At 36.8% G+C, this 26,452-nt stretch overlaps 1 protein-coding gene across 4 annotated transcripts in view; it reads left to right on the forward strand.

Annotated features, from left to right (window-relative positions):
• SBF2 (SET binding factor 2) overlaps positions 1–26,452 on the forward strand; it is a 513,021-nt gene that overhangs the window by 96,814 nt on the left and 389,755 nt on the right. For all 4 annotated transcript variants that reach the window (XR_004250226.2, XM_032166635.2, XM_032166637.2 and 1 more), the window contains exon 2: positions 3,002–3,087. Coding sequence is in view for 3 of the 4 variants with exons in the window: in XM_032166635.2 (XP_032022526.1) it covers positions 3,002–3,087 (86 nt within the window). In the remaining variant the exon portion in view is untranslated. The remainder of the gene's footprint in view (positions 1–3,001; positions 3,088–26,452) is intronic.

The raw sequence follows: 26,452 nt of genomic DNA on the forward strand, positions 1-26,452 counted from the left end.
TGTAGTATTATTTATAATAGTGAGAAACTAGAAAATGTATGTTCAACAACATTAAAGGCCCTTTGTAAAATATTAATAAGCCAGTGTATAAAGTTAGGTTCAGTGTGGTATTCATTCTGTAGGAAAAAATATATATATATATTTATGCAAGAAACCTAGGAATAAATGGATAGTCCAAAATGTTAATAATAATTGTCTCCAGGTGTGGGATTATGGGTGATTTCTTCTTTATATTTTTATGTATTTAAAATTCTTTCTGCACTTAACATTACTTTTATAATTAGTGAAAGTTAATATGATTGGGCTGGGTACGGTGGCTTACACTATAATCCTAGCACTTTGGGAGGCCGAAGTGGGTGGATTGCTTGAGTCCAGAAGTTCAAGACCAACTTGGGCAATGTGGCAAAACCCTGTCTCTACAAAAAATATGAAAATTAGCTGGTTGTGGTGGTCTGCACCTGTAGTCCCAGCTATTTGGAGGCTGAGGTAGGAGGATCGCTTGAGTCTGGGAGGTCAAGGCTGCAGTGAGCCATGATTGTGCCACTGTACTCCAGTCTGGGCAACAGAGTGAGACCCTGTCCCAAAAAAAATTAATATGATAAATATTTCTTGAGCCTAAAATACGTTGGGTATGGCTTTCAGAACTGAATAAACAATATAGGGACATGATTAAACATGATAGAATAAGTACATTAATTTATCTCTTTAAAAAGAAGGGAGCAATAAACTTAAAACAATTTCAGTCAGTACCAATGAATTTATTAAAGTAAACATTTTACTCAGTATAGACTATATGCCAGGAATTCAGTATGCCAGGTGCTTGGGGAAACAAGTTGGTTACTGAAAGGAAGTAAGCTTGCTGTCATTTCTTCCAGAAAGTTTTGTATGGTCTTTCTATCATTGAGCTTATTATGGTAACATAACTGAAATTATCAGTTCATTTGTTTGTTTCCTCGAATTGATTATGAGTTCCTTTAGGATAGGGACTATGTCTTTTTCATTTGTGTACCTCCAACACCTAGCAATTTGTTTCATTAACCCTGCTTGGGATGTCGTAAGTGAGATGCTTGAGGTGGATTTTGAAGAATGAGTGCCTATGAGAAAAAGTTGGTTTACTCTTAACAAAATCCTCCATTCCCCTATAACAAGAGATAGATAAGTTATTGTACTGCTGCAATTATTAATTTTAATTGAGAATATTTTTATTTTCTCTTTTTCAAATGGATTTTGGTTTGACCTCGTTTCAGAATACAGTTCTGAGTTGGTCAATAAAGTGAATGTCACTTTCCATTTATATTTTAAACATAAAAATTTGGCCATAAATTGATTGCACTTTAGGTGAGGGGAAAGGGAGAAGTTGCATTCATAGAGATGAGGTTCAGAAGTAATACTGGATGATTTTTAAAGTATATTAACAAAATGAATTTGTTGTGAAGACTTCCTCAAGTTAGGTATACAAAACAAATAATCAGAATATTGTTGCCTTCATTTCATATGAACTAGGACAACATGTAGAATATGCAAGCAACATGAAGATCTTAGAAAACTATAGCAAGAATTAGTTTAGATTTAACATGTACTTTCCATCCCCAATTTACTCACAAATTACATCCCCAAAGTTCAATGGTAAGTTGATTCCTTCTTTGGTGTCACAGGATAATTTGATAACAACAGTGATAGAGATCTGTGGTTTTCAACCCAGGGAACATTTGGCAACATCTGGGGACGTTTTTCATTGTAACATCTTGCTGGTGGTAGAGGGTGCTACTGGAACCTGGGAATTGAGACTAGGAATACTGCTAAACATCCTACAATGCACAATTCAATCCCCATTCCCCCAAAGAAGTATCCATCTGCAAATGTCAGTAGTGCTGATGTTGGGAAACCCTGCCAAAACAATGGTCAAGTTCCCAGGCCAGCCTCAAAAACTTTAACCAGTAACAGTATTTATAGCCCATAACTGAAACTTAGTGTTAGCGATGCCATTTCATTTGTTACTTAAAATTATTTCATCTCCATAGAAAAGTTCTTCTTAAATTTCAATTTGGGATTAATTTCCTTATTGGGGCACAAAGGGCAGTTACTCCCATAATGTGGTAGAGACTCTAGATTTCAATGCCTCTGGCTAGTGTTTTTTTAGCTTTTCATATGTATCAGTCAATCTTACAGAATAGTGGCCAGGTGCCGTGGCTCACACCTGTAATCCCAGCACTTTGGGAGGCCAGGGCAGGTGGACCACTTGAGGTCAGGAGTTCAAGACCAGTCTGGCCAACATAGTGAAACCCCATCTCTACTAAAAATACAAAAATTAGCTGGGCATGGTAGTGGATGCCTGTAATCCCAGCTACTCGGGAGGCTGAGCCAGGAGAATCGCTTGAACTCGGGAGGCGGAGGTTTCAGTGAGCCAAGATCATACAACTGCACTCCAGCCTAGGCAACAGAGCAAGACTCTGCCTCAAAAAAAAAAAAAGGGTTTATAGAATAGAGATTGCCTGTTATTTCAGTACAGCCATCCCTGGGTATTTGCAGGGGATTTGTTCCAGAACCCTCACGGATACTAAAATCCATGGATGCTCAAGTTCCTTATATAAAATGGTACAGTATTTGCATATAGCCTATGCATATTTTCCTATATACTCTAAATAATTTCTTGATTACTTATAATACCTAATACAATGAAAATGGTATGGAAATATTTGTTATACTGTATTTTTAAGGTTTGCATTTTTAAATTGTTGCATTGTTAATTTTATTGTTTTTTCCATCCCAAATATTTTCAATTCATGGTTGGGCGTCTCCTTCAGATGCGAAACTCATGGATATGGAGGTCCGACTGTATAATGTTTAGATGGTGCATACTCACATGTTTTTTAAAACTTGAAAATGTTTAATCATTTTATTAACTTATTTACCAAATATTCATTTAGAAATAAGTAAGAGTAGAATGAGTATTTGTATTTTTTAGTATCCCACAACTGATTCACTTTGATTTTATTAACAGGATCAGGAGAAGGTCTGGGGAAAATAATCCAGAGATTTCCACAGAAAGACTGGGATGATACACCTTTTCCACAGGGAATTGAGTTGGTAAGTGGTTGTTGTATTATTTCATATTTATAATGTTATTTTTCTTTTTTGTCACAGTGATTTTTACAGTTGTTACATTTGCTGTTAAATAATTTGATAATTTAATTGTAAGATATTACTGTACTAGAAAGAATTATCTTCCCTCCTAGTCCCTGAAGTACAGTCATCTTTGAATATATTAATTCTAGAATGCCTATTTTGCTCTTCTTTTTCTCATTTAAATTTCCAATATTAAAGATGAAATTGAGGGCCAGGCACGGTGGCTCACGCCTGTAATCCCAGCACTTTGGGAGGCTAAGGCGGGCGGATCACGAGGTAAGGAGATCGAGACCATCCTGGCTAACACGGTGAAACCCTGTCCCTACTAAAAATACAAAAAATTAGCCGGGCATGGTGGCAGGCGTCTGTAGTCCCAGCTACTCAGGAGGCTGAGGCAGGAGAATGGCGTGAACCCGGGAGGCGGAGCTTGCAGTGAGCCAAGATCGTGCCACTGCGCTTCAGCCTGGGCGACAGAGCGAGACTCCATCTCAAAAAGATGAAATTGATGATTTTCATATACTTAAAAGCAGAAAAGTTCCACTGCTTCTTTAGTAAAAGTCTTAGCCTAGTAACTTCAGGGATACACATACATATTTTTTTTCCTGAAAATGTCCAGGTTATTGTCTTAGTAAAAACAAAACAAAAGAACACAGATAAATAAAAAACCAAAAGTTTGTTTAATGTTAACCAGTCATGGTTTGAATTTGATCTTAAAATCACAAATTAGATTTCTTCTGTTTTTAGCTACAAGGTCTGAAGGTTATTTTGTAATAGTGCAGTTCAACTCCTTTTGTTGTTGTTGTTGTTACCCATTTTAAAGGAATTTATTGGTTGAACATAATTTATGCTGCCCCAGATACTCTATCTGGTGGTGGATCCATGGTGGTAAAATGAGGGACTAGAAAGGTGATTACTAAAGTACTTTGTAATATGTCTATGAAGTTTGGTTCTCCAAATTTACTGGGGGTGTGTGTGTGTACTTATTTATATTGTGTTTGTGGATATGCACACACATAAACACATAGAAGCAGTGTCTTCAAAGCAGTCCTGTTGAGAGGACATTTGGTATAATATGATACTTAAGAGTGCAGGCTCTGGAGCAGAGTGCCTAGGTTAAAATCTCAGCTGCATGGTATGACTTTTGACAAGTTGCTCAACTACTTTGAGCCAGCAGAATACTTATCTATAAAATGAGGATAATGATTATATTAATCTCATAGGTTGTTGTAAAGATAAAGTGGAAAAAATACACATAAAATGCTTAGAACAATGTCTTCCATAAATGACTTGTCCGGTTGTTTAATTAGTATTGTTGTTGTTTGTTCAACATATCTCAGCACCTTACCCACAGGAACAATTGTTCATTGTCTTGTTGGCATGGATCAGAAATATCCATTAGATATTTTGTATTGGAAATTGTAAATTTTCTCATCCTAGCTAATAACTGTCCAGTTTTGCTTCACTGAAAATTAAGGATACATTGCTGAGTGCTTAGTTTTGATTGTTATAACTCAGCCATGTAAAGAAAGCTGAGGGTTCTGTAGGCCTACAGAGGGGGTATATCTTGAATTTTGGCATTAAAAATGGGGAAGGAATGTGAGGATCCAAGGAAAATGGCTTTTTGGAGAGCCCTTTGCATTCCTTTCTCTTTTTCCCCATATGCCTGCAAATACCAGTAATTGATCTTACGGTGTGAATAAGCAGGCATTTGTTCTATACAAGCTTTTAAACCCTGTTTCAATGTCCCTTTTAGTGTGACTGAGGGGAAATTTTTGGTGCTAGGGACCTGTTAGAACTTTTTGTGGGTTCCTACCTCCATTCACATCAAAGTGTGGAGAGATATAAACTATACCAATTTAACAGTATGAGCAGTGACTCACCTTCATAAGTTTCAAGAACAACAGACATCATAGAGGGAGAGAGAAATCATGGATTGGTATAGCTATTTAGCCAGAACAGAGAAAGGATAGTGTTGTTTCGAAAACCAAGAGAATAGATACCTATGATACCTCTCTTGTTTCTCTAGTAGCGAGGGAGAGAAACATACTGATTTTACTACTTAGTAAATGGATATTTTCTCTTTGTATGACAGACACTGCCATGTTCAAGTGCTATAAATGTCTCTCCAATAAGTGGAGTCATGTGCTGCTAGAATAGTGAAATGGAGGTGCTTAAGAGGTAGACAGAACTTTTCCTCCCTAAGATTTTCCTAGATGACTTCTTGGCATATTCTTAGCATAGCATTTCGAGATTTGTTGGGCTAGATTAATATTTAAAGAGTAATCTGTTGGATTACGTCAGAAATTTTCCTTTTCCTTTTCCTTTTTCCATAATGGATTGCAATTTCAATTCTTTAATGTCTATGGTGTTGTCAAGTGCAAAATAAATTTATCTTACATCTATCAAAGTCCATTTTAAAAACAGAATAAATCACTATTAATTTTTTATTGTCTAGTCTTTATTGCCTTATTTTTGCATATCTTTAGAGAGTGTGAATATTCTGTATATGAACAGCAATAACTTGAATAATTGTGATGCCTTATGTGATCTAACCCTGTGGCTTCAAGACCAAAGATAGACATAATAAAATTTTAGTCTAATTGAAGGTGATCTGTCTTAGTCCTTAAGTGGTTTGTTGTTTCCAGTGTAGTCGTGACCCTTTTCTGATGATTTATGGGAAAAGTTCTTACCCCTTCCACAATGGTGGAACAACATTAGCATATAACATTCATATTAATATCTAACAGTTGTATAGGATTAATAGATTGTGGTGAACTCACATACATAATGGTGGTAGTATATTAATTCACAAATAAGTAAACAGAGGCTTAGAAAGTTTAAATAACTTTACTGAGATCTGACAGCTAGGATACAGCAGAGCTAGGATTCAAACCCTGATCTTTTGACTCTTAGTGTCAGCCAAGATCTGAGAGATTTCTGGGAGTGACACTTTTAGCTATGGTTTGCATTTTAGTGTAAATGGTTAGTCTTTTAGTGTAAATGTAGAATTCTGTGATTTGGAAGAACTAAGGTTGAGAAATGTTAAGAGAAGGCTGTGTTATTGAATAGGGACGAACTTTATTATTTATTTTATCTGAGAACACACATGGGTTCAGAATATAATATTATATTCAAATTACTTTCTATTGCCACTTCTCCTTCCCAGGGAACATATAATTGATGTATTTAAGTTCTAAATGAAAAATAGATATGTTCAGCCTTACAACTGGTGGAAAAGGATTTTAGGCATTCATTCACTAATTAATCAAATTCCAAATTTAATTTAGAGGATGCTGAATTTCTTTTTCCATTTTTACATAAAGAAATTGCCTTCTATTTTTCTGTTGAAAAATGGTAAACTTTAATTCGGATGGATTTTAAAAATAAAAATATGAAAGTAAGCTAAACCAAACATAATGACTACTTTTCCAATTCTGGGATATTTTTATCTTTCTCTTGTGCTTTTTAGGCATACATGAAAACCACAGACAGTCATATAAATAAAGTTGCAGTTAATTTTAGTGACAGCATTTCAAAGAAAATTAAATTGTTTTTCAGAGGCATTCTATGGTTAACAATCTATTCCTGATTATAGGAACAATATTTTTATTGACTAGATCAGAGACATCTAAACAGCTTAAAGAATTAAAGCAAAATAGTATTGTTTTGACCTTAGCTCTTTTTTTTTTTTTTTTAGATGGAGTTTCACTCTTGTTGCCCAGGCTGGAGTGCAATGGCACAATCTTGGCTCACTGCAGCCTCCGCCTCCCAGGTTCAAGCAGTTCTCCTGCCTCAGCCTCCTAAGTAGCTGGGATTACAGGCATGTGCCACCACACCCGGCTAATTTTGTATTTTTAGTAGAGACAGGGTTTCACCATGTTGGTCAGGCTGGTCTCGAACTCCTGACCTCAGGTGATCCCCCTGCCTCGGCCTCCCAAAGTGCAGGGATTACAGATGTGAGCTACCACACCCAGCTGACCTTAGCTCCTTTTTAAGATGCCCTGCCTTAGGAGTGAATTTTTTTATATCGTTATTCAGAAAATATGCCACAATCTCAATAGGGCATGCCTGTACTAAGGTTTTTGTTAGACGTACCTGATTTTTTTAGAAGACTAAAGTACTGTGATAAATAAATTTTGTGGCTTGAAAAAGAGAAGCGTTCAGTTAGAATTTCTAACTTTAATGTTCTTAAGAAATTAGTTCTGTTATTTAAATTATACACTAGCGATTTGACTGCCTGCCCTATGAATTCAGTCTTCTGTAAATGTAGATTGAGGAGAAGAGAGGAAAAAGAGCTTGTATTCCACATTGTGCAGGTATAACACAGGAAAAGTAGCTTTAATAGGGATGTTATTTGTGGGCAGAGAGGTGAATATAAGTACCATGTAATGCTTTAATTCTTTAAGCTGTTTAGAATGCAATACATACAATAAATGGGTAGCAATCATCCATCTGACATAGATGTAAGTACTGTTTGGTTAGAAGAGACTTTTCCTTTTTGTAGAAGAATATGCTTGAAAGGAGAAAGAGATGACAGAATCAGCGTTCACAAACATTTTAGAAGGCAGGAGTTATGGGATGTTTAAGAAAATGAAATATAATAAGTAAAAATTTAAGTTCTTGCATGTGAGTATATAAAGCTAGATTTATAAGTAATTATTTAGAATAAAGATAGGCAGATACTATCCAGCTAGAGAGGTTTGGGAAATAGAAGAAGACAGATTTTAAAAAGTTTACAAAAGGTATGTATGGTAGATACTGTAGATAGAATCTAAAGCCTCTATACTGAGGTAGGGTGCGAGGTAAAATACACAGTTTTAAAGATGGTCCAAAGCTTGGTATAAATGGTGTGTGGAAGGGCTCTTGATTTGGCATACAGCTGAGGCTGAAAACTTAAGAATACTGCTATGAAGTATGAAGACATGGCTTTTAAAACATACTAAGAACTATAAAAAGGATTTTAAAAGTTACGTTCACAACAAAGCAAGTGGATATAAATGGGGTTTAAGCTAGAAAATGGTCGTTTGAGCTCGTATTTTTGGTACCCATTCCCAGACTGTTGTCTCTTTGAAGTAATAAAACCACAGGGCAGGGAACCTGATGAAGTCTGGAAGGTGCATGTGAGGTAGTAGATTATTTTATCATCTCTGAGGAAGAGATTAGTTAATCTTGGTGTTATGATTCTAATACACTCCTCCATACTCACTACAATGGTTTGTTTATACTGTACTAGAACTAGTGTCTCTCAATTCTGCTTATTTTGCCAGTGCATGGATACCCTCAGTTATGCTAGAAAATCTTTCCCCTACAGTCACATACTTCACTACTGCTCTCAGAACCACTTTAGACAAAGTTTTCTTGTCATGCTAGGGTTCTGCTCTACCTGGTGCTTTAAGACCAGAGAGAACTTCCTGAGGAAGATGTAGAGCTACATAGGCCTGACCCACTACATCTGTGTATTGTTTGCAGGCAGCCTGGACTTCATTACATGGTATCATACTGCTACTCATCTCTCATGTGCTTGTCTGTCATATCACCCTTATGGCTTATTCTGTACTTCTTAAGTTCCAGTTCCTTTTTGCTACTGTTCTATTTCTATTCATCCTATTTCCATTGTATCTATAATTTTAGCAAAAAAATATTTCTTGACTTTATGTTTTAGCTACTATCCTATTTCTTCTTTATTATAAAATGTTTTCAGTGAGTCTTCATTTGCTGTCCCAATTTCTCTAAGAGACTAATGTGGTTCAGTAGAAAGAATATGGGATTTGAAATTTAAAAGCCTTGAGCGAAGTTAATTTACTCTCTCTGATAATAATATTTTTCCTACAGGGATGTTATTAGATGATCATCTGTTAATATTTTAATATTTGTAATGTTACAATTTCTTGTTATTTATTCTCATTTCATACCTCTATCTCACGCACATTTCAGGGATTTATTCTGAAGTATAGTTTATGTCCTCTCTGTTCTGAAATCACAAAGTTGAAGTTAATTTTTGCTGAGTTGGTTAAGGTAATGCTAGCTTTTGTAATAGATATACCTGGAAATCTTAGTAACTTAACATAATAGAAGTTTTTTTTTTCCTTATTTACATAAAGGCTAATTAGTGGCAGTAGGGTAGATGGGAGTGGGGTTTGCCATTTTCAAAATGTGGTCTTGTAACCAAAAAGCAAGTTAGATGCCCACTGAATATAGAGTTCAATTAATGAGAGTGATGTCTGATTAAAAAAAAAAAGTGAGTTTATTCCAATTCTAGCTTGGGGGAAGAAGCACAAAGCGTTCTTCCTTTAAATGTCCCACTTCACCTTTGGAGCAGAAAGCAGGCATTTTTATAAGTCAGGGGAGGAGATGAGCAAAGGCAGGGGTCTCCCAGCTACCAGGCAGTTATCTACTAGGCAGTTGGGTTGGCATCTTCCTGGGAAAAGTTGTAAAAGGTGCCAAGTGGACATGCTTTCAGCAAGCCCTCCTAGTAGGTGTAAGTTCTGAGGTGGGTGGAGAGGGGAGGCAGGGAGAGAGAGAGAGGGGAGAGAAAAAGGGAAGAGAGAAGAGAGAGAGGAGAGAGAGGAAAAAGAGAATAATTAAATCACCTCCAGAAAAATGGGGGTACTTGGTTACAGTCCTCAGGGTCTTCTTGGGCAGCAGTAGTTGGTCGGCAGAGTAGTAAGAGAAAGCATGAAGGATAGTAAAAGTTAGTTTTATGGGATATGTCTGGAGGCAGTATATATTATCCATATTCTATTAATCAGAAGTCAGTCACAAAGCCAGTTAGCTGTAATAGGAGGTTGGTAAATAAAGCCTAGATGTGTGCTTAGGAGAAGAAGGAAACAGATTTACTGAACAAATAGCTTTCCTCTGCCATACTGTTCATGCTGAATCCAAAGATTGTTTCCCTTATCTTAATTTTCCTTGACTATTTTATTTTTTGACCTCATTAATTTAGTCTTTGTGGTATAATGAAAAAATAAATGTTTGGTCTTTGTCCCCAGTTTCTGGCACAGAGCTCCTGAAACCTTTGTAATTTACTGTGTTTTATATGCCAGTGAGATGGCTCTTGGGTTGAGAGGCCCTAAATAGTTTCAGGATGGGGGCTGGTCACCAGAGGAAGCAACTATGCATTTAGTGGGTTGGAACTTTCATCCCCAGTGGGGAGAGAGACAGGCTGGAGATTGAGTTTAGTCACCAATGGCAATGATTTAACCAGTTATGCCTACTTAGTGAAACCTCCATTAAAACCCCTAGGTAACAGGGCTCAGAGAGCTTTTGGGTTGATGAACACATTTTTTTTTTTTAAGTGACAGGATCTTACATACTCTGTCACCCAGGCTGGAGTGCAGTGGTGTGATCTTAATTCATTGTAACCACTAACTCCTGGACTCAAGCGATCTCCTGCCTCAGCCTCCAGAATAGCTAGGACTACAGGTGTATGCCACCATGCCTAGCTATTTTCTTATTTTTCAGAGACAGAGTCTGTCTTGCCCAGGCTGGTCTCAAACTCCTGGCCTCAAGTAATCCTCTCACCTCGCCCTCCCAAAGCACTGAGATTACAAGCATGAGCCACTGTGCTTGCCCGATGAACACACTAATGTCTTGTGAAAGCGGTACACCTGAGAGAGGGCATGGTCCCTGCCATACCTCACTCTGTATATCTCTTCCACTGGTCTCTTTCTTAGTTGTATCCTTTATAATAAAGTGGTAAATATAAATATCTTTTTCTAACACTAAATTTCTAATATGAGGTAAGTTCTGGGTAACAAATAGCCTGGAAGGTTAAATCACAGCTAGTTCTTGCCTAATTTCACTTTCAGCAATTTATCTTATCCTTAATCTGAAACTAGGGTAACTGTGTCTTATTCAAACCAGAATGTTTTTGAGAGTGAAAAGGAGTGAGTCAAAAATATGCATAAACGATCTATCTAGAACCAACTGATTTGTATGGTTACTTATATACATGTGTATGTATGAATTACCTGTATGCAAAAGATTGGAAACTATCTAAATGACCATTAGTAGGGGACTCGTTGAATTAGCGGTACCACAGCCACTCATCAGAACATAGTACAGCTGTTAAAAAGTATGAGATAAGGAGATCTACAAGCACATGAAAAGATGCTAACATCACCAATTATTAAGGAAATGCATATTAAAACCACCATAAGATACCATTGTATGCCCATTATTATTGCTATTAAAAAAAAAAAAAAAACCAAGCACAGTGGCTCACATTTGCAGTCCCAGCAACTGGGGAGGCTGAGTGGAAGGGTCACCTGAGCCCAGTAGTTGGAGGCAGCAGTGAGCTATGATTGCACCACTGCAACTCCAGCTTGGGTGATAGATGAGATTCCAACTCTAAAAAAAAAGCCCCAAAACAAAACAAAAATCCCAGAAAATAATAAATGTTAGCAAGATTAGGGAAAACTGGAACTCTTGTGCACTGTTGGTGGGAATGTAAAATGGGGCAGCCACTTGGAAAATGGTATGGAGAGTCTTCAAAAAAAATTGAAAATAAAATTACCATATGACCTAGCAATTTCACTTCTGGATATATACCTAAAAGAACTGAAAGCTGAGATTCAAACAGATATTCATACCCATGTTTATAGTAGCATTGTTCACAATAGTCAAATGGTGGAAGCAACCTGAATGTCCATAGACAGATGAATAGACAAGTGAGATGTGTGATACACGTGCACGCACACACACACACCCCAGAATGTTATTCAGCCTTAAAAAGGAAGAAAATTCTGACACATGTTACAACATGTGCCAACATTTGTTGTGTTGTGCAAGGTTCAACCTGAAGGATGAACCTTGGGGACATTATGTTAAGGGAAATAAGCCAATCACAAAAAAACACAAATACTAGGAGATCGAGACCATCCTGGCTAATACGGTGAAACCCCGTCTCCACTAAAAATACAAAAAATTAGCCAGGCGTGGTGGTGGGCGCCTGTCATCCCAGCTACTTGGGAGACTGAGGCAGGAGAATGGTGTGAGCCCAGGAGGCGGAGCTTGCAGTGAGCGGAGATCACACCACTGCACTCCAGCCTGGGCGACAGAGTGAGACTCTGTCTCAAACAATAACAACAACCCCCAAAAAAAAAAAAACCAAACAAAAAAAACCCAAATACTGTGTGATTTCACTTATATGAGAGACATAGAGTAATCAAATTCATGCAGACAGGAAGTAGAATGGTGGTTGCCAGGGGCTGGGGAAAGGGAGGAATGGCAAGTTGTTTAGTGTGTATAGATTGTGAATTTTGCAAGATGGAAAGAGTTTTGGAGTTTAGTTGCACAACAGTGTGGATGTACTTAACACTATCTGAACTGTCCACTTAAAATTGTTAAGATGATAAATTTTGTGTTATATATATTTTACTATAGTTAACTTTTTAAAACAGTATGAAATAAAGCTTTATGTACTGAAATGAATAAATCTCTAAGGCGTATTTTATAGCAAGTAGCCAAAACCTATCTGGGGAAAAAAAGAACAAAGCTTGGAAGACTTATACTACCTGGTTTCAAGACATCCCATAAGGCTCAATAATCAAGACAGTATGGTATTGGCTTAAGGAATAGACATGTAGGTCCATGGTACAGTCTAGAAGCAAACTCACATATATATCATAAATGTATTTCTTTTTTCTGAAATGTTCCACTTTATTGAAAGAAAAGCCTGTGTTATCTTTTTTGTTTTTTCCTTTTATTTTTAGTTGATACGTAATAATTCTACATGTTTATGGGAAACAGGGTGATATTTCAGTACATGTATGCAATGTATAATGGTCAAATCAAAGTAATTAGTATATCCATCACCTCAAATACCTATCATTTCTCTGTGTTATGAACATTCAGAATCTTCTAACTTTTTGAAAATATACACTAAATTATTGTTAACCGTATTCACCTTACGGTGCTACAGAACACTAAAACATTTTTCCCGTTTAGCTATGACTCTGTGTCTGTTAACCAGTCTCTTCCTTTCCTCCCCTCCCCACATCCTTCCCAGCCTCTAATAACCACAGTTCTACTCTCTGCTTCTATGAGCTCAAATTTTTGTTTTTTGTGTGTGTTTTTAGCTTCTACATATGGATGAGAACACACAGTAGTTATCATTCTGTGCCTGACTTCATAAATTGGTTTTTTGACAGAGTTGCTAATGTAATTCATTTGTGGAAAAGATAAGCCCAAATGGTGCTGGAACAACTGGATATCCATTTAGGAAAAAAATGAGCCTTGACCCTTAAACCATACACAAAAAGTAACTTGAAATGGATCATAGTCTAAATGTAAAAGCTAACAGTATAAAGTTTTTAAAAGAAAACTTAGGATTTTGAGACATTTAGTTAAGCCAAGATTTTTTAGAGAGAATGTCAAAACCGTGACTGATTAAAGTTTCTCTGGATTTCCTGAAAAACCTTGAAAAATAGTATATAACCATGCAGAAAAGGTGGATAATACAATAGCAATAAGCCCCATTTTTTTAAGAAGTTTCCCTTGGATCTACAGAATCTTTGGATGCTACGTGGGCCTTCTAGTTTTTACTATTTACCATTGGAAAGGAGGAGGACACTGAAAGAAATGAGAGGATGTGGGACACTTTAAGCAGCACTTTCACTAGAAAGGGAGAGCAAAGTTTACACAGGTGTTATTTTTGCCAGATGCCAGGTTTTCTTCTTCAAGCCAGAATTTTGGGTATATTAAAAAATGTGGGGTGATGATCACCCTGGGCAACATGGTGAAACCCCGTCTCCACAAAGCATAGAAAAACTGGCCAGGCACAGTGGCTCATGCCTGTAATCCCAGCACTTTGGGAGGCCGAGGTGAGCGGATCACGAGGTCAAGAGATCAAGACCATCCTGGCCAACATGGTGAAACCCTGTCTCTACTAAAAATACAAAAATTAGCTGGGTGTGGTGGTGCGTGCTATAGTCCCGGCTACTCTGGAGGCTGAGGCGGGAGAATCACTTGAACCCAGGACACGGAGGTTGCAGTGAGATGAGACATCGCCACTGCACTCCAGCCTGGTGACAGAGCAAGACTCCATCTCAAAAACAACAACAACAACAAACAAACAATAACAACAACAGCAACAAAAAGACGTAGAAAAATTAGCTGGACATGGTGGTGCTTGCCTGTAGTTCCAGCTACTTGGGAGGCTGAGGTGGGAGGGTCGCTTGAGCCCAAGAGGCAGAGATTGCAGTGAGCCGAGATTGCACCACTGCATTGCAGCCTGGGTGACAGAGTAAGACCCTGTCTTAAAATAAACAGACAAAAAAAAAGTCGGGTGAATTTGACAATAAGACTTCTTTCTTGAAGTTTTGATTGCCATAAATGGTAGCCAACTTGAGATATTAAAATCATTATGTGAAAGACTTTGTGATATGCAGGAAAGAATACTGAACTCAAGGATTTTATGTATCTGTATGTTTATATTTATGTATATATAGGGGTGTATATTTATATATAAATACATAATTTGCTTATAAAGGACAACAGCAATTTGAAAGAACACCATCTCTCTAGGTCATTCCTGTAGGTCATCTCTCTAGGTCTACTTTCAAAGGTATATAAGGAATGAATTTTATATTACCTACCTCCCCATTTTGATCTCATAAAGCTTTTTGTCGAATTATACATCTATACATCCATACATCCTAATTACTGTATGAAATATGTTTACATCTTTTTGCTTGAGTTTGAATAATTCTTTAAGAGTTCCCAGTTACGGATATTACCATGTATGGTCATCTCCTTGTAACTTAGCTTAACTTAAAGTACCTTTAAGCTAGCCAGAATAACTTGCAAATCTGTTGATTTAATAAAATGAAGTATTTGGTGGCCTCTAGTGGTACTTATGTGTCTATAAAAAGTCACCAATGTACAAAATTTTAGAGTGAGAGTTACTAAGGTGACAAAGTAAACAAATATGTGTATTTATTGAAGAAAAGTTTTTTAGTCTTTGAGAACTAAAAGCTCATTAATCAAATATAAATTTATCAATGATATGGCTGTATGTACTTTTATAGCAAATTATTATTGCCACTAAATTTTCCTCACTTTCAAGAAATGCCTTGGAATTATATCTCTTAATTGGAAGAATTTCTATGTAAGTTGTATTTAACATTCAGAAATAGTTTACGATTGCATTGAATTGAGATGTGTCCAGGAGGGAGGATGGTGGTAGTATTTCTGACCTCTTTTGAAATGTAATGAAAGCTAAAAAGGGAGTCACAATTTCATAGATTAATTATAAAGATAGAAGTCCTTAGTAAAATGTACTTTTTTAAACAGTTAATTCTGGCTAACTCTTATTATTATTATTATTATTATACTTTAAGTTTTAGGGTACATGTGCACAATGTGCAGGTTTGTTACATATGTATCCATGTGCCATGTTGGTGTGCTGCACCCATTAACTCGTCATTTAGCATTAGGTATATCTCCTAATGCTGTCCCTCCCCACTCCCCCCACCCCATAACAGTCCTCGGAGTGTGATGTTCCCCTTCCTGTGTCCATGTGTTCTCATTGTTCAATTCCCACCTATGAGTGAGAACATGCGGTGTTTGGTTTTTTGTCCTTGCGATAGTTTACTGAGAATGATGATTTCCAGTTTCATCCATGTCCCTACCAAAGACATGAACTCATCATTTTTTATGGCTGCATAGTATTCCATGGTGTATATGTGCCACATTTTCTTAATCCAGTCTATCGTTGCTGGACATTTGGATTGGTTCCAAGTCTTTGCTATTGTGAATAGTGCTGCAATAAACATACGTGTGCATGTGTCTTTATAGCAGCATGATTTATAGTCCTTTGGGTATATACCCAGTAATGGGATGGCTGGGTCAAATGGTATTTCTAGTTCGAGATCCCTGAGGAATCGCCACACTGACTTCCACAATGGTTGAACTAGTTTACAGTCCCACCAACAGTGTAAAAGTGTTCCTATTTCTCCACATCCTCTCCAGCACCTGTTGTTTCCTGACTTTTTAATGATGGCCATTCTAACTGGTGTGAGATGGTATCTCACTGTGGTTTTGATTTGCATTTCTCTGATGGCCAGTGATGATGAGCATTTTTGCATGTGTTTTTTGGCTGCATAAATGTCTTCTTTTGAGAAGTGTCTGTTCATGTCCTTCGCCCACTTTTTGATGGGGTTGTTTGTTCTTTTCTTGTAAATTTGTTTGAGCTCCTTGTAGATTCTGGATATTAGCCTTTTGTCAGATGAGTAGGTTGCAAAAATTTTCTCCCATTCTGTAGGTTGCCTGTTCACTCTGATGGTAGTTTCTTTTGCTGTGCAGAAGCTCTTTAGTTTAATCAGATCCCATTTGTCAATTTTGGCTTTTGTTGCCATTGCTTTTGGTGTTTTAGACATGAAGTCCTTGCCTATGCCTATGTCCTGAATGGTATTGCCTAGGTTTTCTTCTAGGGTTTTTATGGTTTTAGGTCTAACATTTAAGTCTTTAATCCATCTTGAATTAATTTTTATATAAGGTGTAAGGAAGGCATCCAGTTTCAGCTTTCTACATATGGCTAGCCAGTTTTCCCAGCACCATTTATTAAATAGGGAATCCTTTTCCCATTGCTTGTTTTTGTCAGGTTTGTCAAAGATCAGATAGTTGTAGATATGCGGCATTATTTCTGAGGGTCTGTTCTGATCCATTGATCTATGTCTCTGTTTTGGTACCAGTACCATGCTGTTTTGGTTACTGTAGCCTTGTAGTATAGTTCGAAGTCAGGTAGCGTGATGCCTCTAGCTTTGTTCTTTTGGCTTAGGATTGACTTGGCGATGCGGGCTCTTTTTTGGTTCCATATGAACTTTAAAGTAGTTTTTTCCAATTCTGTGAAGAAAGTCATTGGTAGCTTGAAGGGGATGGCATTGAATCTATAAATTACCTTGGGCAGTATGGCCATTTTCACAATATTGATTCTTCCTACCCATGAGCATGGAATGTTCTTCCATTTGTTTGTATCCTCTTTTGTTTCATTGAGCAGTGGTTTGTAGTTCTCCTTGAAGAGGTCCTTCACATCCCTTGTAAGTTGGATTCCTGGGTATTTTATTCTCTTTGAAGCAATTGTGAATGGGAGTTCACTCATGATTTGGCTCTCTGTTTGTCTGTGATTGGTGTACAAGAATGCTTGTGATTTTTGTACATTGATTTTGTATCCTGAGACTTTGCTGAAGTTGCTAATCAGCTTAAGGAGATTTTGGGCTGAGACGATGGGGTTTTCTAGATATACAATCATATCATCTGCAAACAGGGACAGTTTGACTTCCTCTTTTCCTAATTGAACACCCTTTATTTCCTTCTCCTGCCTGATTGCCCTGGCCAGAACTTCCAGCACTATGTTGAATAGGAGTGGTGAGAGAGGGCATCCCTGTCTTGTGCCAGTTTTCAAAGGAAATGCTTCCGGTTTTTGCCCATTCAGTATGATATTGGCTGTGGGTTTGTCGTAGATAACTCTTATAATTTTGAGATACGTCCCATCAATACCTAACTTATTGAGAGTTTTTAGCATGAAGGGTTGTTGAATTTTGTCAAAGGCCTTTTCTGCATCTATTGAGATAATCATGTGGTTTTTGTCTTTGGTTCTGTATATATGCTGGATTACATTTATTGATTTGCGTATGTTGAACCAGCCTTGTATCCCAGGGATGAAGAATTCTGGCTAACTCTTAAAGATACTTTAAGTCAGGCCAAAAATTATCCAGAATCTAAACTGCGTGTAGAAATTTAGAAAGATCACTTCAAAAATTGAGAAAATTTGTATAAAGTTAAGATTTAGAAAACCAAAGAGAAAAGTGACAGTTTTAGGTAAGTTAAATTTATTTCTTAAGTGCTAAAATTCATTCATTAAAAAAATTAGAAATTGAAATCTCGGATTTCATAGCTTGCTCAGTGTTATGTAGCTACTTAGTAACTGCTGAGATGATAATAAAAACCTGGTCTTTTGATTCTCTGCTAAAGCTTTTCTAAAACTATTCTACTAGTTGTATTATATGAGAAAGGTGATTTTTTAAAAAAGTTTTCTTTATTTCTGATACTTAAAAAATTAATAGACTAAGCCTTAGATTCTAATTAGAATGGTTTAAGTGGCGTTAGAAAGACACTTAGAGGAAAAGCATTTTTTAACATTATAATCAGAAGAGTGTAATGACATGAATACTTGGTGCTTAGAGAGTTGGCAGCTTTTATTTTTTCCAAAGGTAGACCATATTTACCAGAAAAACCTCTAATATCTGTGAACTTAGGAATGGCTTTGATTATGACAGCCACAGTGTTCTAATGAAAAAGTTAGGTTTTACTATTGGATTCAAAAGCAAGTGAAAGATTTCAATAAAGCTAAGGAATGCATCAGAGTCTCTTAACAGCAGCAGAATTGATCAAGCAGAAGAAAGAATTTGTGAGCTTGAAGAGAGGCTATTTAAAAATACCAAGTCAGAGAACACCAAAGAAAAAAGAATGAAGCATACCTAGAAGATCTAGAAAATAGCCCCAATGAGGCAAATCTAAGAGTTATTGGCCTTAAAGAGGAGGTAGAGAGAGATAGGGGTAGAAAGTTTACTCTAAGTGATAATAACAGAAAATTACCCAAAACTAGAGAAAGATATTAATATTGAAGTACAAGAAGGTTATAGAACAGCTAGCAGATTTAATCCAAAGAAGAATATATCAAGACATGTAATATAAAACTCCCAAAGGTCAAGGATAAAGAAAGGATCTTGAAAGCAACAAGAGAAAAGAAAGAAATAACATACAATGGAGCTCTAGTACGTCTGACAGCAGATTATTCCATGGAAACTTGACAGGCCAGAGAGAGTGGCCTGATGTACTTAAAGTGCTAAAGGAAAGAAGCTTTTATCATAGAATAGTGTATCTAGCAAAAATATTCTTCAAACACGAGGGAGAAATACTTTCCCAAACAAAAGTTGAGGGATTTCATCAATACCAGACCTGTCTTACAAGAAATGATAAAGGGAATAGCTCCATCAGAAAGAAAAAAAATTAATAAGCAATAAGACATCATCTGAAGGTACAAAACTCACTGGCAATACTTATAACACTGTAACTGTCATGTGTAAACTCCTCTTAAATAGAAAGACTAAAAGATGAACAAATAAAAAATAAAAACCACAAGGACTTTTCAAGACATAAACAGAACAATGAGGTACAAATAGAAACAATAAAAAGTTAAAAAGTGGAGGAACAAAGTTAAATTACAGAGTTTTTATTTTTCTTTTTGCTTGCTTTTATGCAATTAGTGTTAACTTGTCATTAAAGTAATTGGTTATAGGATATTATTTGCAAGCCTCATGGTAACCTTGAATTGAAAAACATACAACAAATACACACAAAACAAAAGGGGGTAAAAATAAAAATAAATGAAAACATACCACCAGAGAAAATTACCTTCACTAAAAGGAAAACAGGAAGGAAACAAGGAAGAGAAGACTGCAAAACAACCAGAAAACAAATAACAAAATGGCAGGAGTAAGTCCTGCCATATGCATCCAACACTGGAGCACCCAGATATATAAAGCAAATATTATTAGAGCTAAAGAAATAGACACCAGTACAATAATAGCTGGAGACTTCAATACCCCACTTTCAGCATTGGACAGATCAAGACAGAAAATTCAATAAAGAAACATCACACTTAATCTGCACTATAAAGCAAATGTACCTAATAGACATTTATAGAACATTTCATCTGGTGGCTACGGAATATACATTCTCCTCAGCACATGGATTATTCTCAAGGATAGGCCATATGTTAGGTGACAAATTTTCAAATTTCAAAAATTTGAAAACATTGAAATAATACCAGGTATCTTCTCTGACCGCAATAGAATAGAACTGGACATCAATAAAGAGGAATTTTGGAAACTATACAAACACATGGAAATTAAACAATATGCTCCTGAATGACCTGTGGGTCCATGAAGAGTTTAAGAAGGAAATTTAAGGCCAGGCACGCTGGCTCATGCCTATAGTCCCAGCACTTTGGGAGGCCAAGGTGGGCGGGTCACTGGAGATGAGTAGTTCAAGACCAGCCTGACCAACATGGCAAAACCCTGTCTCTACTAAAAAATATAAAAATTAGCCAAGCGTGATGGCACATGCATGTAATCCCAGCTACTCGGGAGGCTGAGGCACGAGAATCACTTGAACCCAGGAGGCAGAGGTTACAGTGAGCCAAGATGGCGCCACTGCACTCCAGCCTGGGCGACAGAGCAAGACTCCATCTCAAAAAAAAAAAAAAAGAAATTTAAAATTTTATTGGCCAGGCATGGTGGCTCATGCCTGTAATCCCAGCACTTTGGGAGGCCAAGGCCGGTGCATCAGCTGAGGTCGGGAGTTTGAGACCAGCTTGGCCAACATGGTAAAACCCCATCTCTACTAAAAAATACAAAAATTAGCTGGGCGCGGTGGCAGGTACCTGTAATCCCAGCTACTTGGGAGGCTGAGGCAGGAGAATCCCTTGAACCTGGGAGGTGGAGGTTGCAGTGAGCTGAGATGTGCCATTGTGCTCCACGCTGGGAGACAGAGCAAGACTCCTTCTCAAAAAAAAAAAAAAAAAAAAATTATTGAAACAAACAATAATGAAAACACAGCATACCAAAACCTGTGGGATATAGTGAAAACAGTATTAAGAGGGAAGTTCGTAGCTATAAGTGCCTACATCAAAAAAGAAGAAAAACTTCATATAAACAACCTAATGATGCATCTTAAAGAACTAGAAAGGCAAGAGCAAACCAAACCCAAGATTAGAAGAAGAAACTAATAAAGATCAGAGTAGAAATAAACTGAAATTAAGAAAACAATACAAAAGATCAACAAAACAAAAAGTTGGTTTTTTGAAATGATAAAATTGACAAACCTTTAGCCTGAGTAAGAAAAAATAAAGACCCAAATAAATAAAACCAGAGATTAAAAAGAAGACATTACAACCAATACTGCAGATATTCAAAGGACCATTAGTGGCTACTATGACCAACTATATGTCAATAAATTGGAAAACCTGGAAGAAATGGATAAATTCCCAGAGATTTACAACCTACAAAGATTGAACAATGAAGAAATGCAAAACCTGAACAGACCAATAACAAGTACCAAGATCAAAGCCATAATAAAATCTCCCAGCAAAAGAAAGCCCAGGACCCAATGGCTTGACTGCTGAATTCTAATAATATCAAGCTTTTAAAGAAGAACTAATACAATTTCTACTCAAACTATTCCAAAAAATTGAGGAGGAGGGAATACTTCCAAACCTTATTCTGTGAGACTAGTATTACTATGATACCAAAACCAGGCAAAGACACAGCAGAAAAGAAAACCATAGGCCAACTTCCGTGATGAACATTGATGCAAAAAATCCTCAATAAAATCTTAGCAAACAAAATTTAACAACATGTTTAAAAGATCCTTCATCATGACCAAGTAGGATTTATCCCAGGGATACAAGGATGGTTCAAGACACACACATCAATCAATGTGATGCATTTTATCAACAGAATGTGTAAAAACCATGTGATCATTTTAATTGATGATGAAAAAGCATCTGATAAAATTCAACATCCCTTTATGATAAAAACCGTTTAAAAACTAGGTATAGAAGGAACATACCTTAACACAATAAAAGCTATATACAACAGACTCACAGCTAATGTCATTCTGAATGGGGGAAAACTGAAAGCCTTTCCTCTAATATCTAGAAGATGACAAGGATGCCCACTTTCACCACTGTTATTCAACATAGTACTGGAAGTTCTAGCTAGAACAACCAGATAAGAGAAAGAAGTCTAGGACATCCAAATTGGAAAGGAGGAAGTCAAATTATCCTTCTTTGCAGATGATGTAATCTTATATTTGGAAAAATCTAAACACTTCACCAAAAAACTATTAGAACTGATGAACAAATTGAATAAATCTGCAGGATACAAAGTCAGCATACAAAAATCATTAGCATTTCTATATGCCAACAGTGAACAATCTGAAAAATAAATCAAGAAAGTAATCTCATTTACAGTAGCTACAGATAAAATACCAAGGAATTAACCAAAGAAGTGAAAGATCTCTACAATGAAAACTATAAATCACTGATGAAAAAGAAACTGAGGAGGACACAAAAAAAAGGAAAGATATTCCATGTTCATGGATTGGAAGAATCAATATTGTCAAAATGTTTATACTACCTAAAGCAATCTATAGATTCAGTGCAGTCCTTGTCAAAATATCAATAACGTTCTTCACAGAAATACAATGAACAATTCTAAAATTTACATGGAGGCAAAAAAGACCCAGAATAGCCAAAGCTATCCTGAGCAAAAAAATTAAAAATAAAATAAAAAAAACTGGAAGAATTACATTATCTGACTTCAAATTAAACTACAGAGCTATAGTAACCAAAATAGCATGGTACTGTCATAAAACCAGACACACAAACCAATGGAACAGAATAGAGAATCCAGAGACAAATCTGTATATCTACAGGGAACTCATTTCTGAAAAAGGTGCCAAGAACATACACTGGAGAAAAGACAGTCTCTTCAGTAAATGGTGCTGAAGAAACTGGATGTCCATATGCAGAGGAAAGAAACTAGACCCCTCTTTCTCACCATAAAAAAAAACAAATCAAAATTGATTAAAGACTTAAATGTAAGACTTCAAGCTATGAAATTACTACATGAAAGCATGGGAGAAACTCTAGGGCATTGAACTGGGCAAAGACTTCTTGAGTAATACCCCATAAGCACAGACAACCAAAGCAGAAATGGACAAATAGGATCACATTAACTTAAAAAGCTTCTTCTGTACAGCAAAGGAAACAATTAACAAAGTGAAGAGACAACCCACAGAATATATAAGGAGCTCAAACAACTGTGTAGTGAAAAAAATCTAATAATCTGATTAAAAGCTGGGCGAAAGATCTGAATAGACATTTCTCAAAGGAAGACATATGAATGGCAAACAGTTATATGAAAAGGTGCTCGGCATCACTGATCATCAGAGAAATGCAGATCAAAACTACAGTGAGATACCATCTCACCCCAGTTAAAATGGCTTATATCCAAAAGACAGGTAACAACAAATGCTGGCAAGGATGTGGAGACAAGGGAACTCTCACACAGTGTTAGTGGGAATGTAAATTGCTAAAGCCACTATGGAGAAGAGTTTGGAAGTTCCTAAAAAAACTGAAAATAGAGCTACCATATGATCTAGCAATTCCACTGCTAGGCATATACCCAAAAGAAAGGAAATCAGTTTATCGAAGAGATAATCTGCACTCCCATGTTTACTGCAACACTATTCACAATGGCCAAGATTTGGAAGTAACCTAAGTGTCCATCAACAGACAAATGGATAAAGACAATGTGACAATATACACAATGGAGTATTCTTTGACCATAAGAAGAATGAGATTCTGTCATTTGCAACAACATGAAACTGGAAGTCATGTTGAATGAAATAAGCTAGGCACAGAAAGACAAACTTTGCACATTCTCACTTATTTGTGGGAGCTAAAAATTAAAGCAATTGATGTCATGGAGAGAGAGAAGAAGGATGGTTACCAGATGCTGGGAAGGGTAGTGTGGCAGGGGAGAGGAGGTAGTGGAGATGATTAATCGGCACAAAAATATAGTTGGATAGAATGAATAAGATTTAGTATTTTATAGCACAACAGGGTGACTACAGTCAACACTAATTTTTGTACATTTAAAAATAGCTAAAGGAGTATAATTGCATTTTTGTAACATGAAGGATAAATGCTTGAAGTGATGGATACCCCATTTACTGATTATTATGCATTATATGCCATATCAAAATATTTCATCAAATATCAAACTGATAAATGTATATACCTGTGTACCCATAAAAATTAAAAATTCAAAAAAGATTTCATTAAGAGTACTAACAGCTTCAGTATTTTTCTCCAATTAAATGCTCTTCAAAAGAAAGAAAAACAGTACAATATTATATACTTACTTTGGAAAGAGGATTAAACTGCTTTAAAACTTGTGTGAAAAATGTGCTCAATTGGTTAATTTATTGTGGTATCCATTGCTTGAAGTTCACTGTCTTTTTCCTTATGCAGTATAACTGCTTTTCCTGAGACTTCTGAGCTTTGATAAAAAGATGAGGTGGAATCCTGGGTTGTTTTAAATATTTTACTTTCTGACAAGCCAAAGAAGCAGAAGAAAAGACATATCCTTAGCTGAGAAGCAGCACAGGAAGGCCACCTGCTCATAAATAATATCTTCCACTCATTCTGTTAACTACAGATTCTTTTAGACTGATTCTGGCCTCTTTAAAATTTCCAGAAGATACATTTTAAATTCATATAAATATTGACCTGGATTAATATTGTTCTACCTGGGTATTATCTGTAATTTCATCTCGCATAGCAGCCTGTTTCCTGTTGGTGACGGTGACAACTTTGAGTAGAATGACCATGTGATGCTGATACTAGTAAAAGGGAAGAATTGTTTCTTGAACATGAAACGGGTAAGGGTGGAGTCTAGAAACTAATAAGTTAGTTATAGATCACCAACAACTGGCTTGCAGGTACTTAGAGAAAAACAACCTTTTTTGGTCGTTGCTCATTTATGCAGAATTTTACTTTACAATTTATAGCCTTTTTGAATATTTAGCAATGATAGATTCTAGTCTATTCATTTAACAGATATCTATTTGGTACTTACTATGTGCCAGGAACTGAGATCAGGGTTGAAGATACAGCTGTAAACCAGATAAAAGCTGTCTTCTCAGAACTTAAATTTCTAGTGGAGAGAGACCAGTACTAACCATAATGTTAGTAAATTACGTAGTATGTGATAATTGATAAGTACTATAAAAAAACAGTAAAGCAGTGATGGGTGGAATGTGGTCTGTTACTTTGTTTTTGTTTTTTGTTTTGAGACCGAGTCTCACTCTGTTGCACAGGCTGGAGTGCAGTGGCACAATCTCTGCTCACCACAGCCTCCACCTCGGGGATTCAAGTGATTCCCCTGCCTCAGCCTCCAGAGTAGCTGGGATTACAGGCACGTGCTACCATGCCCAGCTGATACTTGTAGTTTTAGTAGAGATGGGGTTTTACCATGTTGGTCAGGCTGGTCTTGAACTCCTGACCTCAGGTGATCCGCCTTCCTCAGCCTCCCAAAGTGCTGGGATTATAGGCATGAGCCACTGTGCTTGGCTGTGGCCTATTACTTCATAAATAAGCAAGGCAACCAGTTTCCTGCTGCTTTTTGCCAAACAGAGTCTAAGGAAAGCGATGATCTAGGTAAAATAGCTTTTAGCATTTTTCATATTTCCTATATTACCAAGCAAATTGTAACTAGATTTTATTTATTTATTTATTTAGAAGACATGGTGTTGCTCTGTTGCCCAGGCTGGAGTACAGTCTGTGGTCAGGGCTCACTGCACCCTCGACCTCCTGAGCTCAAGTGATCCTCCCACCTCAGCCTTCCAAGTTGTTGGGCCTATAGGCATGAGCCACCATGCCCAGCTAATTTTTTAATTTTTATTTTTGTAGAGACCAGGGTTCAGTATGTTACTGAGGCTGGTCTAGAATTCCTGGGATTACAGACATGAGCCACCACGCCTGGCTTGTAACTAGACTTTTAATCTTAACAAATTACTGAAGAAAATATCTTTAATGTGAAGTATATTATGGGAAGTTATGTGAAGTTCATTAACGGTGGACAGTAGTTTCTTGCCTTAAATTAACCATTATTTAATGTGTGACCTATTTGTATATAATTCAAAGATTTCAAAAATATTTGTATTTTATAGAAGGACAGAGAAAAGAGTAGGGAAATATAGTCAGATATTTGCAGCTTATCATTAAGTACAAGTATAAAAATCCTGTGTATTTCTAAACTAATTCTGTAAGTGAGCAATTGCTTAACTGGTACTGAACTTTTCAATTAGTAGCTTTTTTAAATTTTTTTTTGGAGACAGAGTCTTGCTCTGTTGCCCAGGCTGGAGTACAGTGGCATGATCTTGGCTCACTGCAACCTCTGACTTCTGGGCTCAAGTGATTCTCCCGCCTTAGTCTCCCGAGTGGCTGGGACTACAGGCATGCGCCACCATACCTGGCTTATTTTTGTATTCTTAGTAGAGATGGGTTTTGTGATGTTGGCCAAACTGGTCTTGAACTCCTGGCCTCAAGTGATCTCCCCACCTCGGTCTCCCAAAGTGCTGGGATTACAGGAATGAGCCGCCGTGCCCAGCTAATTTGCAGCTTTTAAGGAAAAAATAATTCTCGTACTTTCAATACCAGGGATTTTCCCCCTAATTATTAATACATCATTTT

Source organism: Hylobates moloch, unplaced genomic scaffold (genome assembly GCF_009828535.3).
Source record: "Hylobates moloch isolate HMO894 unplaced genomic scaffold, HMol_V3 SCAFFOLD_11, whole genome shotgun sequence".
In the NCBI taxonomy this organism is placed as follows: domain Eukaryota; kingdom Metazoa; phylum Chordata; class Mammalia; order Primates; family Hylobatidae; genus Hylobates; species Hylobates moloch.